Genomic DNA, 15,450 nt, shown 5'->3' with positions numbered 1-15,450 from the left:
GCTTTTTTCTCTAGTCTCTAATTAAACAGGAGATCAGTTTGAACATTTTTATAGGTACCTAAGGACTGCTAAGTATTTCCTTGCAGGTCGGGCTCATGCTGAGATCCCGCCATGTAGATGACGAGTGAGACTGGAGTTTACAGTAATCTGCACCCATCCATATCAGCCGCAGCTGTCTTGGCAGGAGCTCAATGCTGTTTTAGGATGCAGGATGTATATTTCAGTTGCAGCGGGTGAAAAATGGATCTTGATTTGAGCCGTCAACATCTCCCACAAAAAAAAATCTCTTCCCTCTCACACTTAAGGGGAGTCCTGCTCAGTGTGAGATGATCTAATGCATTTGAATTCAGTGAGAACGAGGCTGTGCTGTGAGGCTGCAGTCACTGATAATTTATTTATAAAACTGAGTGTGACAGTAAACCGACCAGAGGGAATAATGTCAGCGCATATCTAAATGCATGCAGAAATGACTGCCGCTACACAAATGGAGAAATCTTCTCAAACGCAGATCTGTGTTTGTGTCTGTGCAGCAGCGTTACATAAGTCAGCAGTGCAGGTTTTATGCTGCATTGACAGTACAACTGAATCAAATCCTTTACGCTCAGAGAGTATTGTGCTCATGTGAGTGCATTGATACATATCTGAGCAGACGGACAGGAAGCAGTAAGCTACTTAGCCCTGCGCTGACTCAGTATGCAAGTATTTCTCTGTTCCCTATAAGAGAGAAGCTTCAATCAACATTTTTTACCTAGACTTAACCAGCTGGAAAAAATTCTGTTTATTACTTAAATAGAGACACACCAGATCGCAGACCAGCGAAATCAGCTAAGAAGTCACGGAAAGTTAACGGCGCTAACGAGGAGAACTGTGTGTCACTGAGAAGGCATTTACTTTCTGACTGAAACAATATGTCAGCGCTTTAAAGGTGTAACATTGACATTTAATCCGTGTTTAAAACTGCCAATAAACCAAATAGTGTTTTATTATATTAAAAGAAACATTCTATACAACTTTCTATGTGAATTTTATTTCTTTTTCTCTGCAGCTGCTGTCAAAACTTCAACAACCCACAGCCCTTCAGCAGCTATGATTGGTTCTAAAGGTGCATTGCTTAGCTAATCCAATTTCTACCCAGCTCCCACTTACGTGGCGAGTATTCATGGTGCAGTCAAAGGGAGATACCTGCTCAGAATGAAAGGACTACTATTCTGTGTTTTTGTCATCATGATGCTCACACCTGCTCAAGGTAAGCCGGCTTCTCCCCAAAGTCTGGAGGTGTTTCTGCTGCCCTCAGAGGGGCCTGGGCATTGTTGCATGGGGGCGTTTTCAGCAGCAAGGCAGGACCTAGTTGTCTAAGTAGTGTTAAATCCAACAGCTTGTTCTGTGGGAAGCCTTTACAAATGACTGTAGGGATTACATAACAGTACAACAACTGGATGTCGAAGTTAAAAACACCTTTCTGAAGGCTACATGTGAAAAGAATATTCAATTAACAACTTACGTTTAGTCTGCAGACTAACCTGCATTTGTGTTTACTTATGATTAAACTGAAAATTAATATTATGATCAATAAAACATAAGAAAAAGCAAAACATCCACCAGATAAGTAATTTTCATTCCCCGTTTTCTGCAATAATTGCTCCAGAATCAAAACTCATTACCTTCATTTTCCGGGGAGCAAAATCTGCTAATGATCATCTTCAGTAAGGAAATGTTGCTTTCCAATATTAAATAAATCCCTGGCTCATCATTAAAGCTTTTCTTCAAATCATTTCTAATAAAAAACAAAATAGAAACTTATCTACAAAGGTGTTTGTGGTTAATTTGGGCATAATTTTGCAAACTCTCTTTCATATAAAAATTGCAGACAGAATATAAAAAAAAATCTAAAATCAGATTTGTCAAACAGTTCATCCAAACCACAGCTAAACAATTTATTGGATTTACTGTTGCTCTGTCGCTTTTGCAGAATCAGAGAAATAACAATGCAACAAAAACAAAGTCGGACCAAGCCCATGAAAAAACAAAATGTGTCCTTCCCTCTGACTGAACGCATCTTCATTCCTGTTTAGTCTGTTGGGTTAACTGAGCTAACACTAACGAGATCAGAGCAGATAAGGATTGCGAGTCTCTGAAATACGACACAGCTCACACATCTGAAGGCCCTCAGGAAGAGATTAACTAAATCTAAAACTACCTGTGCATTAATGTGCTGTCCACTAACTACATTAACAGAGGAAGTAAACAAATACAATTAAGTGGTATTCTTAAATAAAATAAAACACTCAATGTAGTAACCTGAGGAGGAATAACTGAGGTAGGACTTGCTCATTTTATTTTACAGACAAACTTTCCGTTCATGCCATCTACTTATTCCATTACCTTCTTGCTAGAAAAAAAAATAAGTGACTAACTAACTGACCAACTAAGGTAAGGTATCCACTTATAGAAACACGTTCCCCCGTTCCAGACTGCTGCAGAGTAAACAAAACATTTCTGAGATGTTTAAGTGCTAAACAGAATGTGTTGCAATATGGACTAGTTTGGTTTATGTCCTCTTACAACCCTGTAACACATACAGAACCACTTCAGTAAGTTGACAACCATGCTTGATGCCTTTCTACTAAAACCTTCATTTTAGGTTTTACATGTTTTCATCCTAAAATTCAAAACTTTTCCCCTCTCAGATTTCCTAGGGGGATTTTTTTTCTACCGTTTTTCTAAGATCTGGGACCTTTCAGTACAAAATACCCACCTTGAAATGTTTAACTAGTCATCGGGTAAGTTCCACTTATCATGAGGCAACAAAGCTGAAACGAGTTTGTATTTTAGGAGTGTAGTATAGGGTGATTTTACTGCTTTTTTCCAGCATCTGGACTAACATAAACTAGCCTAGTAAGCACAATAAATGCTTTCAGTGTTTGGCATTTTAACCAAACACATCTCCAGCTCTGGTTCAAGCTGAATTTGAAGTTTTCTATAGTTCAAAAAGTGGAGAGAAATGGCAGTTTTTAAATGTTTGAGAGTGCATCCTGTTAGTGAGTCAAAGTACTGACAAATTAAAGACACAAATAATCATTTAAGTATAATTCACTGTAACAAAAAAAAAAAATACTTCATGATAAAAAAAAAAGTCTTGAAAGTCATTTTTACACCCTGAGCAGAGGGTTCAACTGTGTCAAAACCCTCAGTATGAAGTCACATTCTACAGCTAAAGAAAATACATAGTTTCTTTCCTTTAAAATCAATTGTAATTGAAAAAAACATAGCTCTATTACGGGATTATCACTGCGACTCATTGTGCTCAGGTGAGGAAGAGGAGCAGCTGATGGAGTTGGAGGGACTGAAACCAGAGGAATCGTACCTGGAGTGTTTCCGCTGCGATCTGGGCTTCTGGGACGCCTGCTACACGACAGAAACCAACTGCAGCCGCGGGGAGCTCTGCTACACGGGCCGAGGGAAGGCAGGTGTGCATCTGTTCATCTAAAGGCACAAAGAAACATGTAAAAGTTACAGTAGATTCATAAAGTTTGATTCATATATGGATTACTCTGACTGCACTTTACCTCGTCTCCTCAGCTGATTCTCTGGATATAAAGACGCTGGGCTGTGCGAATGCCGAGGAGTGCAACGCGAAGACGACGGTGGCGCTTTTTTTAAATAATACAATCTTTGTTATGACCAAATCCTGCTGTGACACCCCTTTCTGCAACTCTGCACAAGAATTACCCATATACACAGTTTTTCAAATCACTTTGGCTGGTTTAACCATCAGTCACATCACTAAAGCCTTGGTTGGATAAAAAAAATTACTTTTATTCAGTTGTGTTGTTGAAAAAACACAATTTATGTTGCTTCAAGCAAAAACACTACCAGATTTGCAAAATATTGGTATTGAGTATCAATAAGTAAACACTAGATATATGTAACACAAACCATGTACATTTATACAGTAATACCTTCACAAAATAAACAATGTGCTTGAACTGTTTTTTACATCAATAAATATCTTATTGTTATTAGCATAACACTCTGTAAACATCCACCTTGTTTGGAGGTAAATCTCTCCGTTTTTCCCAAAAAAAGCAAACCCCAAACATTTTCTCACTGAACACGGAGCGGAGAAATGCAGAAAGGTGTTTGCAGCACTTCCAGAGTCTAGCTGCGGTTCAGGAGCTCTCCAGCAGAGGGCAGAAGCTCATCTTTCATGAAGCTCTGCAGATCCACGTCTTTGTCCTCCAGGTCAAGACTCAAAAACTTCTGCACCACAGATTGGCATCTGTTGACAACATACACTTTTTTGTCTCAGATAAAGTTTCTTAACTCATTTTACATGAAATAAAGTTCAACAAACCTCTTGGCCTGCTCGTCTGATGATGCTTTGTCAATGCGTTTGATGGGTTTTCCTGTTCGGTAATGTTCAGACGCCTTAGACAGAAAACACAGTCCATCTGTGAGCATGCCCCTGTGTGAGGGAGTGTGTGTGTTTGCATTTCCTGACCTCCATGGCTCTGTGTACAAGACATGTTGGCAGGCCTGCCAGTGCAGCAATGTTGGCAGCGTAACTGGATTGGCAGATCCCTTCCTTCAGCTGGTACAAAAACACCAACTCATCTCTGTCTACGGCTGTTTCTAAAGTCTAAAACAAAAAACCAGAAACTAGTTTGAGGTTTTGTTCTTCAACTATTCGGTCAGATGTTTCCTTAACATCTTAAAATGACAATATTACAATGAAATGCTGCAGTAGACACATTTGTTTATGGTAGGTTGGTTGTTTTTTCTCCCTACCAGAAAAGACAGCATGCCAGTGGTTGGTAGCAGCCCTAACTGCATCAGACTGTGGAAGTTTGTAGCCAACAGGACGTGAGGAACATCCACCGGAGGCTTTTTTAGCCAAAAAGAGACAGATGCAGCGAGTAAAGACAGCCCATCAACCTGAAGGAGAACATTAATGCTACTGTGAAGCTATTGGCCAAACAGCTCTCTTGTAATTCAATCAAAGCACTTCACATAAACTGCAAACAGCATGTTTATTGATCTGCTGTCAGAAAATCAATTAACAAGACATTCCTGCCAATAAGCCTGGGGAAACAACATATCTTTCCTTTCTTTTAGTTTAAGCAACAGTCTGCAACTATGTACCGGTAACTAAATACTAAAAACAAACAATCCCTCCACATACAGTGTTTCCTGTTACGCTTTATGCTGAACAGATTTAACAATGGAAACATTTGTTTTCATGCTATCCTGTTTGATTCTCTGATCATGTCACCATACACCAGCATGCATCTCCTAATAGAAATAAAGCAACATCAGCAGCAGCAGCAGCAGAGTTTTATGTCTATCAAGTAAATCCATCCGAAACTTGGAAAAGATTTAACATTGAACAGAAAACACTGTTCCTTCACAGGCTGGATTTACAAGAAATTAATTGTTCTGGAGCAACAACAAGAAAATAACACAACTTCTTATTTATTAGGAATCATTTGTTCATATGTGGCACTGTGATGTGACATATGCAACAGAAAAAAACATGCAACATCCTTAATGTCTTTAAATATAATCTATCAGAGGTGTGAGTAATAGTTTAACTGTAAACTATTGTACTGACTCAAAATTCTGTTATTTTTGCATTTCCACAACATTCTGGATGTCTGAGAACAAAACATTCACCTTATTGGTTTTTATTATCATACTTATGTATGATAATAATAAGATTACTGAAGTTGGCTTCAGCATACAAAATTCTGTGCAGTGTTTTTCTTATATCTGTACTAACATAGATCAGCTCTACTTCAATTTCTATAACTCTTTGATTCTTTAAATGGAGTTTGTTATATTTATACAAAGGGGGAAAAAATATTGTTTGCTTGGTGGCATCTAAACAAGAGTCAATTCAACAACAAAAGGTTCAGATTAAAATCCGGATCTAGAAGACGTAACTTTTAAAGCTTTGAATGACTCAGCACAGTTACAGGTGGCAAATTAAAGAACAATGTAAAAAAAAAAAATCTTATTTTGTCTTTTAAACAACACAATAATGTCTGGAAAGTGTAATGCTTTCACACACTAATTATATTTTATCCAAGACCAAGACTGCTTATCAAACTCTTTGTTAAAGGTTTACTCTTGCTTCCTAAATTATCAGTCCCAGAGTTCATTTCCATACAATCAAGTAAGGCTGCACAATATATCAAATAATCTTAGTGTGCATATTCGCAATAATTAAGTACAACTTTGATGAGCATCTGGTAGATTGTTATATATTTCAAGGGGCATAACTCTTTAAATGTAAACTGCATTTGGCCAGTTGGATTGGCCTTGCTGAGCCAAACTGAAATAAACTTCAATCAACAAATGCTTAAGCTCAGAGAAAGTGGTGTAGATATTGTGATAATGAAGAGAGAGCGAGAAAAATTTGTGTTAATCACAATCAATATAGTCAGCACAATCAGTAACAGGAAGTAAATTATTTGTCCTCCTGCCCTAACATAAATTATTAAACAGTCAATGCTTCATTTCTTCTACAATGGTATTATTTTGTTCATGGGTTTTTGTCAGAGAGGAAATTGCATGGATTTAAACAGCAATCACAGAGATATTTATTTGTGCAGATTTAAGCATTTGCTGTTGTTCTCATTGAGTCTGGTTCTGCTTTATGTTGAGGTCATTGGATTTCTTGCACAGAGTGCTGCAACAATTTTCTTCTTACTGTGTTGGTGCCCTTTCCAAACTCATCAATGAGCACCAATGAGCTGCCAGTGCTGCTGTTGAGAGCCAGGGCCATCTGGAGAAAAAGAGCAAACCCTTAAAGGAAAATTGCTGTTTCTCTTTGTTCTTTGTGTTTGCTCCAGCTGTAGAAAGAACAACCTGGGTTTATTAAAAACATGTAACAGGTGAAGATTGGGAGCAAATGCACCACTGTTTAAAATGTATAAATCCACATATAGAAGCACATGCTGGTGGTTAACGATGTATCTGTGACGTACCTGGTTGAGATCTATCATAAAGGTGCTGAGGCCCACAGACACGGACTCTCTGCTCTGCATGCGAGTGAAGATCCCGTCCACCAGACCTACCTCTGCCTCTTTAGCCGGCACGTCTGAGCCAATCAGAGCCATGAACACAATCAGACCCACCTGGAAATATGAAACAGCAGGGAGCAGTGACTGCAAGGCCACATATGGACAAGCGTGCTGAAAATGCCACATCAGGTTTTTCATAAAAAGTCTCAGTCTCTGAAAACTAGAGTATAAGATGAAAACAAAATAGTTGTTGCTGCTAATTTGGTTAGAGGGCAATTATTTTATTCATATAGGCCCAGGTTGGCTTGGATCCTCCTCCTTAATAAATGAAATCATTTGAAAACTTTTTTTTGTATTTGAATTATTTGATAACATCATGTGTGACAAGAAAACAAAATCCGAAGGGAGTCAAACACTTTTTCACGACACTATTTAACCCAAAACTAGGCCAGTGACTACATTTTACCATGCAAATGATAAGTGCCTTGGTTTAGATTTACATTAATTTATGTATTTTATCAATAACTAAACCAAGTTAAAAATCTTACATCAGCAGATATGGTTATCTGAAATTATTCTAACTTTGGGACTTCAAGTAAAACAGTCTTGCATGTAGAAGTTTCATTTAGCAATACAGTATATAAAATATTTAAATTGGTAAGTTAAACAAAAAATAAGATGAAATTGTTCCTAATATTTTTCAGATTTAATATATCAGAGAGCATACTAAGTCATGTACTCAGCCACTTATAAAAACAAAGAGTTGAGAAAGGAGCAGACAGACATAAAATAATTAATCACAGTTTTAATTGCACCATACAGATATCTCGATACTTGTTTTTTATGGCCAGGATCAGATGCTTCTACCTGTTTGAGGAAGATGCTCTTGCCAGATGAGTTTGGACCAGTGATGACCTTGATTCTGCCCTCTGATTCAGAGCTCTGGTAGGAGTTGGCCACAAACACCGGAGAACACAGTTCCAGCAGCGGGTGTCTGGAAAATCAATACAAAGCACAGGAAGAATATCTGGGTCCATCTTGCAAATTAGTCACCACAAGAGGGAGTCGGTACCTTCCCTGTGTTATTGCTATTGTTCTATGTCTGGCGAGCTTGGGTGAGGAGTAGCTGTACTCCTGAGAGGCGCTGCTCATCGCCATCAGACAGTCCAGCTCAGCCAGGATATCCAGTACCTAGACAATTATTACAGTGAATATTTTAGGCTTGGCAGAGACAAAAAAGCAACTATACTTTTTTCAACCATTGCACACAACAATACTATGGACTGAAAAAGCAGATTAAGCTGTAATAGTGGCATATAACATGGTTGACAACACTGAAGCACAAATTCACAAAGCTATTTGTGCACATTAAATCTGTGCAAAGTGAAGTTTGTATGTCCCTCTAATTCTCAAGCTAAATGCAAAGAAAGATGTCCTCTAAACTGTATCGTCTCTATGCATGTAGTTGGGGAAAGGTCTGCCTACTTTCACTGCTATCCTAGAGCAAAATGTCTTTGTCTGAAATACTAGAGCTGTTTGCAGTTGAGCGTACAGAAAACTTAGCTACTACAAGCTGGTGGGAGGTTTGACGCAGGTGGAGAGAAAAGGAAAAATGTGACCTTCTGCACTGGCAGCTTTACAAAAAAACAGGGCACGGATGTCACAGTAGCTAGAACGGATCTTCTCTTCCGATTAGGTTTTTCTGAAAATCATGTATCTTGTAAAATAAGTGTTTAAAGTTGTTTTTATAAACAACTGTTTTTTTGTTGGTTTCTTTTTTGTAAAATTCACAATACAAACCTGATTACTGTGAAACGTTCAAAACAGAAAGAGTTCACAAGCAGATTATTAATCATGAAGCTTAAATAAACTCAGATGAGACCTGGAATTATATATAAGTGCAAATAAAAGGATGTACTTCCTGTCAAGAAAGCAAAATGTGATCAGTGCAGTATGTATTTATATAAACTAGATGGAATAATCTTACAATCTGATACATTTTAAATTCAATCTATCCTTTTAAGTATTGAATGAATATATTGAGGGGATAAATTCTTCCCCTGGGCTTAAAAATCTGCAGTGGTGCATTAAAAGCATCCACATCGAGGCAATTTGAACCAGATTCTTCCCCCATAGTCAGCTGAGAAGAGCCTCATCAGGTCAACATCTGGAGCTTCCAGCGATCATTTCTACACCTGCTGTGTTTGTAGCTGAGCTGAGAACAGCTGTGAGCTGATACACACCAGGTGCAAATTGCTTGCAGCTGCTTTCACTTGTTTGCACGCAGTTACTGCAATCTGTGATTTAAATCCAAGGCAGAAGTAAAGCAGCTAGCACATGCAAAACATTTGTAAATATTTATCAGTCTGAGCAAGTGTTATTTCCCAAATTCCCCTCCAGAGAGTTCCATTTTTATGCAGTGAGAATCCCTATATAGAATCCCTATGATAAAACAAAACGTATTGCTTCTATTACATTTGCCTAATAGTTGATACACAGACTATCCATTAACAACAATGCATCAGCTGACCTTAAACTTCCCCTTAAACATAACATTTGCAATGATCCGTTAAGAAACAAATATTAAAACTTCTAAAAGGTCTCCATATTTGTTTTTGTTATAAAGTGAACAATTTAATTAGATAAAAGCATTAATCACAACAAAGTCCACCCACATGCATTAAAAGCTTTACACTGATGCCAACAACAATTTTATCACAGTGGGAGTCATTTTGAAAACACTGGAACCTGCTGTTCTGAATGACGCCCACCAACCTGATACAGAGAACTGCTCCTTTCCAGGACGGCACTCTGCAACTGTGTCATCACTGCAGTCTCCATGTCTGAGAAACAAGATATTTACTCTTAGCTGAACAGAAACCAGAAAATTGCTTGGTGAGGGAAATTAAAAGACCTCTAATGTCACAGTGCAAGTCCCCCAGGAGGCTGTCCAGCTCTCTGGTTCTTTGACTACGGTAGTGCAGCCGGTCGTCTGAGAGGAACTGGCTCATAGAAGCATGCAGATGCGTAAAAGACAATGTTGACAAGTGAGTTAATGTAAAAACCTGATCAGACCTTTTGTCACCCCTTTGCGACCACACAGACACACCATAAACTCAAGTCCCTCCATTTCAAAATCCTCTTTTTCCACCATGCTGGGCAGTCGAGGCACAGAAAGCAGAAATCCAATCTGGAAGGAGAATTTTACCTTGTTGTATTATCAGTTTTCATAATTAGAATAATACGAGTTGTAACTGGCTGAGGTGACAAAAAAAAATCTAAATATGTGGAAGTATCTGACCAGGGGGAGGTAAATGACACAGCAGGAGGAGATTCGAGAGTCCAGATGTTCAAGCTCTCTTCTGGCAACGTCAGTCAGGAAGTCAGACAGCCCCATCATCCTCCTTTTCTCTGAAAATAGTAGAGCCAAGACAGAAGCACATAAAGATCCAGCACATCAGAGCTGAATGGGTGAATCTGTGCACATACTGTCATCAATGGAAGGATCAACGTTGGGTTTGACAGTGAAGCGGTTCTCTTCTAAGCTGGCATCAAAATCCACCTATACAAATATTACTACACTCGTTAACATAAACTCTGTCCAGCTTGCAATAACAAAATCCATAAGATCTCAATGAAAGTATAAAGTTTTATGAGTAACAATGGAGACTGGATGCAATTTAAGAGGAAAAACTCACAACTTTGTTTATGAGAGCGGCGATGTAGTGAAGATCCTCAGAGAGTTTCTCACTGATCTCCCGAAACAGCTGAATAGATTGAGGAAGGTGCCGCATTGAGTCCCTGATGCACACTGCGCTGTATACCGTCTGACATCCAGACAGAAACATATCAATGTGTTTTAGAAGCTGTGTCAAACAATAAAGACACATAACAATGCTACAGAATAGAATGGTTCCAACCTTGTAGAGAGTCTGCCAGTCACTGACTTTGGTGCTGGAGAGAGTCATGCGACGCAGGACACCCTAACATGTACAGATATCCATGAAAACTTTCTTTTCTTTTAAGGATATCTTATTATATACAATGCTTTACAAAATTATACACAACTCTTCAACCATTTTCACAACCTTTCATGTAACAACCACAAATGTTTGTTAAAGTTCAGTTGGTATGAATACCGTACGAATACCGAGAGGCGTTTAAAATGGACAGATCCAAAGTTAGTTACTGGTATGTTTCTGATGTTCCGTATCGAGGCCTGCAAGGTGTTCAGGACGTCCGAGTTTCGAGGTGAAGTAAAGAAACGGATCACTTCCTGTCTTCTGTACAGCACTGCAAGGTCTCGTGTAGGTCGAAGAAACCACTGACTGTCAGACAAAAGCAAGAAAAATAGGATTTCTTTACACTGAAATATACCAAACAAAATATTTACTTGTTCATAATTTTGAAGATAATCATGATACCTGAATTTGTTTTATTTTGCATCACTGAACTTATAATTTCTCACCGTAGCAATTTGGATCCAAATTTGCTCCTACATCGGTTCAATATTCCTGTAGTGCACACAAACAAGAATTAATTGATATAAATTGTTTTAAATAAGAGGAAATGACATCAGAAAAGTTCTACCATCTGAGGCGCTTACCATAGAGACTTAGTCCTTCCTTTTCACCTGACTGCAGTTTGTAGACTGATGGGTGCAGATCTGATTTAAAGATCTGAAGTACACTAGAACAGAAAAAACACCGTCATATACAAAGCTAAGCATAGTTGAACTGATTTACCTTTTTACTCATTAAAGTAGAATGCATTTATTTTACTTTACTTAACTGAACTTGTAGTGAAAAAAAGATAAAGCAGAGACAATCAAATAAATCTCACAAAAGTAAGAAACACTTAAATGACTATTTTAAAAATTGCTGCTTTGAATGTAAAGTTCTGCATGTTTACCAGTCCATGCTGCATCTGTCACTGTTTAAATAACCTGATTTAAGTGATGAATAATTTGTCATTACCATGTCAGAAACTAATTGTTCACTAACTTCGATCAGGTGTGTTTCTGTCAGATAAACATAGCGACTACAGAACACTAAAGGCCAGGATTGAATAAAAGATTGTTTCTAAAGTTTAGATTAATTTTAAAGGTATATTTTGAATACTTGCCTGTAAGTGTCCCGGTCGATGTAAACCACTTCTTTACTATAAAGAGGAAAAAAAACAGACTAAAATTTTGACCTTCTTTTATTAAAAACATTTAAATCACTAGTCTTGGAAATATATGGCTTTAATAAAAAAGTATCAGAGATTTTTTTGGCTTAATCAATTGCTATAATCACTCAGATATCTCTCAGAATAAGAGACAAGCAACACAAAAGGGTTTAGAACCACAATGAATGAAAACAGAGTGTAATATAAAATCTTCTGAAGTAATTTCAATTTACATTGAATTATGAATGAGATTTACAAATATTTTATTTAATTTATTTCCATAATTTGTCAAAATTCTAAAATATTAGGAAAAATTAACTGATACACATGGGTTAAGCACACTGGCACGTAATGTTTTGTTTACAGAACAAAATGGAAGTAAATTGGGATAAAACGCAGAAACATTTTGACAGCTGACTTGAAGTACCAAGAAACCTTTTAGAGGGCCTCATACTGGAATATAAACAGACACCTTAAGGTGCTTGTGAGTGTGTCTAACTGCATGTTTGTGTGTCTCACAGTGTGTAGGCATGAAACTGCAGGATTGGGACTCCAACAGTGCTGTCTTCCAGTTCTACTCCCACTCTCCTCCTGTCCAGACATTTCAGCAGAGCTCCCACTGCCCTCAGCTTTCCAACAGGAGAACAGACCCTTTCAAATGCTAGAACACGACTGATTCATATCTGGGCTATAAGGACAGGGTAACATAGAGATCTGGCTCACCATCAAGGGTGAGTCAAAGGTGATACAGGAGGAAAGATAAGACATTTTGTCCCTCTCTGAAATGCAAGCTGGGAGGAAAGGCAGATGGGTGGAAAGAAGCCTCTGCTTACCGACCTCCAGACCTGCAACATTTAATCATGATGAGCAATTTTATGTTTGTTTTTGGAAAATATTGTTTTTTTCTTACAAATCTTTAGCCTGAAAACTTAAGAGGAAGTATGGAGTTTGTAATTGTGTATATTTTTTTACCAAAGTCAACATATGGATAAGTAACCACCTCGGGTTTATAGTGTGGGTCAGAACCTGAAATCCAAAACATGAGTTTAGAACAATCCTGATTTACTAATTAGTTTCACTTAGTTCTGCAGCTTTCCTAATTAGGAAAGCTGGAAAAACAGGACACAACCGCTTTCACAATCAGTTTTCCTCTTATCACATTTACAAGCTACAGTGTCAAACATCTCTAATCTCAATAAGTTCCCTTGACACAGAAACAACTCATCCAACATTTCATTCAAACAAAATACTTCACATTTTTGTTTTTCACTTGTTATCTGATATTAGTGCTGTTTTTTCAGAGCTCACCAAGTTGCTGCAAATATTGGGTCAAGCAGCGTTCCTGCTTTGCACTGGTTAGAATTACATGGGGCCTGACCTCCTGAATGACTTAACAACAGAAAAGAGAGATGTGTTGGAGTTTAATAGGAGACGAAAAGTAAAACGCTGCTTAAAAGATGAAGCTGTAACCTAATTTGTAAGAGTGAAAGGTTTGTTCTTTACCTCTGGACAACAAGTGTAGCTCATAGTCATCAGGAGAATCCACCATATAATGTAAAGACGAGTCTCCACTTTCGTAGAAACAAAGGCCCAACTGTCCCCGCTGCACTAAAACACTCAATAAAACCTAGAAATAAAAAATGTAAATATCACAGAGTTTATTCGGCTGCTTTTAGAATCAATGCCTCCAGTAGTAAACAAGTCCATCTTACTGCTGCTGTGTCATCTTCCTCCTCTTCATCTAGATTGCTGCCAGGGTCCTTGAAACCTATGGCTCCTCTTGGATCCTCAAGGGCAGCTGCCATTAGTCTGTTAAGAAAGAGCTGAATTAAGCTGATACTGGATAACTCTAAAATGTAATGGTCCTTTTAAGCACTTAGAGTACAACTACCACAATTGTGGATTACTTTGTGTTGGTCATTTACATAAAATCTAAGTAAGGGAGGTTAAGATGAAAAGCTAATTACTGAGATGTTTCCGATGTGATGCTATGGCTTATGGCGTGTTCAGGACATCCAAGTTTTGAGTTGAAGAGAAAAGACAAATCACTTTCTATCTCGTGTAGCAAGGGTCAGAGAATACCTGTGACAAGACAACAGCAGGAAATGTTGCACTAAAATAATAAAGATGAATAAACCCTATAAATATTCAACTTAAACTGTGTATCCATACATATTTTTGATCATTGGTCCCCACTTTGTGTTGTAATTATTTAATTGATGCCTTGTAGCTACAGAACTATTTTTAATTATTTACATCATTTTTTTAAATCTTCTGATATGTTTTAACAGCAGCTCATTTGAATACGTTAGAAATAGTAATTATATCCCCACATTATTATTCATGAGTGCAGGTCTTATTTGTAAGTTCAGTAAAAAGTCTGAACTAAATTTGATCAGCTGTAATTATGAACCGTAAAGTACCTAAAATTACCAAACCTGAATTACTGTGAAGTCAGAATTGTTTCACCAGCGTTTGAGATTTGTAAAACATTTAATCTGACTGAAATTATTATTCTAATATATATATATATATATATATATATAAAACACTCTTTGAAAATATAAAGTAAAAATAAAAAGATTCTGTATAAATACCCTCTACCCAACCACCAGCTACGAACGTTGACGACTGTAGTTAGCAAGTTAACAAAGTAAGCTAACTCGTCCTAGCTAGGTCATAAATGTTTTTCTTTCCCCACCAGATCAAACCGTGTTTATTTCCGTACCTACTTGAGGCCTATCTCGTGAATAAAACTAACCATAAACTTTTCCACACGCCTCTTAAAGCAGCTCTTATATTATTACGAAGAAAAGTTTTTATTTGTGGTCAAAATCCGAATATTCAGTGCGCCTTTTCTCTCGCGAGCCTTTTCCTCATCTTGTTGCTGTGGCAACAACGCTCTCCCCATCCCCGTGTAAAAACATTTAATACCTCTGGCAGCAGTTGGATTTAATGCTTCTGTTTTTAAAGAAACTTACAAAAGATTCACATAAATTTAAAGTATTTCGAGACTGTTATTTATATTCATTACGGTTCTAGTCAGCCCAGGCTGTTTTGGTGAAAGTTTTTGTATCAATCTAGACCAATCGTTTTTGGTCTAAAATGGTCTAAAAAGGACAGATAGACATAGAAGGTGAATTTCACTCTCTGTTCTCCAATTTTGAAGCTTTTATTGTCTTTGCACAATTTGTTTTACACATAAAAAATATCCAGACTACAACTAAATGAAATGTGTTCAAATCATTTAGTATAA

At 37.6% G+C, this 15,450-nt stretch overlaps 2 protein-coding genes across 6 annotated transcripts; one reads left to right on the top strand and one right to left on the bottom strand.

The window, feature by feature from the left end:
• The first annotated feature begins 1,093 nt into the window (after positions 1-1,093).
• LOC114142109 (protein Bouncer-like) lies at positions 1,094-3,824 on the top strand. The gene is made up of 3 exons (XM_028013193.1): positions 1,094-1,246; positions 3,309-3,467; positions 3,580-3,824. The coding sequence occupies exons 1-3, from the start codon at positions 1,192-1,194 to the stop codon at positions 3,801-3,803; spliced, it is 438 nt and encodes a 145-aa protein (XP_027868994.1). The 5' UTR covers positions 1,094-1,191; the 3' UTR covers positions 3,804-3,824.
• Positions 3,825-3,981: 157 nt separating this feature from the next.
• On the bottom strand, positions 3,982-15,240 carry msh5 (mutS homolog 5). Of its 5 annotated transcripts, XM_028013187.1 has the most exons (27): positions 14,956-15,223; positions 14,162-14,276; positions 13,907-14,003; positions 13,698-13,821; positions 13,503-13,583; positions 13,167-13,220; positions 12,918-13,039; positions 12,714-12,823; positions 12,150-12,185; positions 11,632-11,714; positions 11,494-11,539; positions 11,215-11,353; positions 10,946-11,008; positions 10,724-10,852; positions 10,515-10,587; positions 10,327-10,436; positions 10,135-10,215; positions 9,940-10,027; positions 9,801-9,868; positions 8,098-8,216; positions 7,893-8,019; positions 6,990-7,139; positions 6,713-6,787; positions 4,789-4,935; positions 4,502-4,639; positions 4,355-4,428; positions 3,982-4,279 (listed from the first exon to the last, which is right to left on the bottom strand). In XM_028013187.1, the coding sequence occupies exons 3-27, from the start codon at positions 13,997-13,999 to the stop codon at positions 4,159-4,161; spliced, it is 2,451 nt and encodes an 816-aa protein (XP_027868988.1). In that variant the 5' UTR covers positions 14,000-14,003; positions 14,162-14,276; positions 14,956-15,223; the 3' UTR covers positions 3,982-4,158. The 5 variants fall into 5 exon arrangements, with proteins under 5 accessions (XP_027868988.1, XP_027868990.1, XP_027868989.1 ...); XM_028013189.1 differs by lacking the exon at positions 4,789-4,935 and having other exon boundaries at positions 14,956-15,227; XM_028013188.1 differs by lacking the exon at positions 9,940-10,027 and having other exon boundaries at positions 10,101-10,215; positions 14,956-15,224.
• Between the last annotated feature and the right edge of the window lie 210 nt (positions 15,241-15,450).

Source organism: Xiphophorus couchianus, chromosome 3 (assembly GCF_001444195.1).
Source record: "Xiphophorus couchianus chromosome 3, X_couchianus-1.0, whole genome shotgun sequence".
NCBI classification, from domain to species: Eukaryota; Metazoa; Chordata; class Actinopteri; order Cyprinodontiformes; family Poeciliidae; genus Xiphophorus; species Xiphophorus couchianus.
This window is presented reverse-complemented; position numbering and strand designations above follow the sequence as displayed.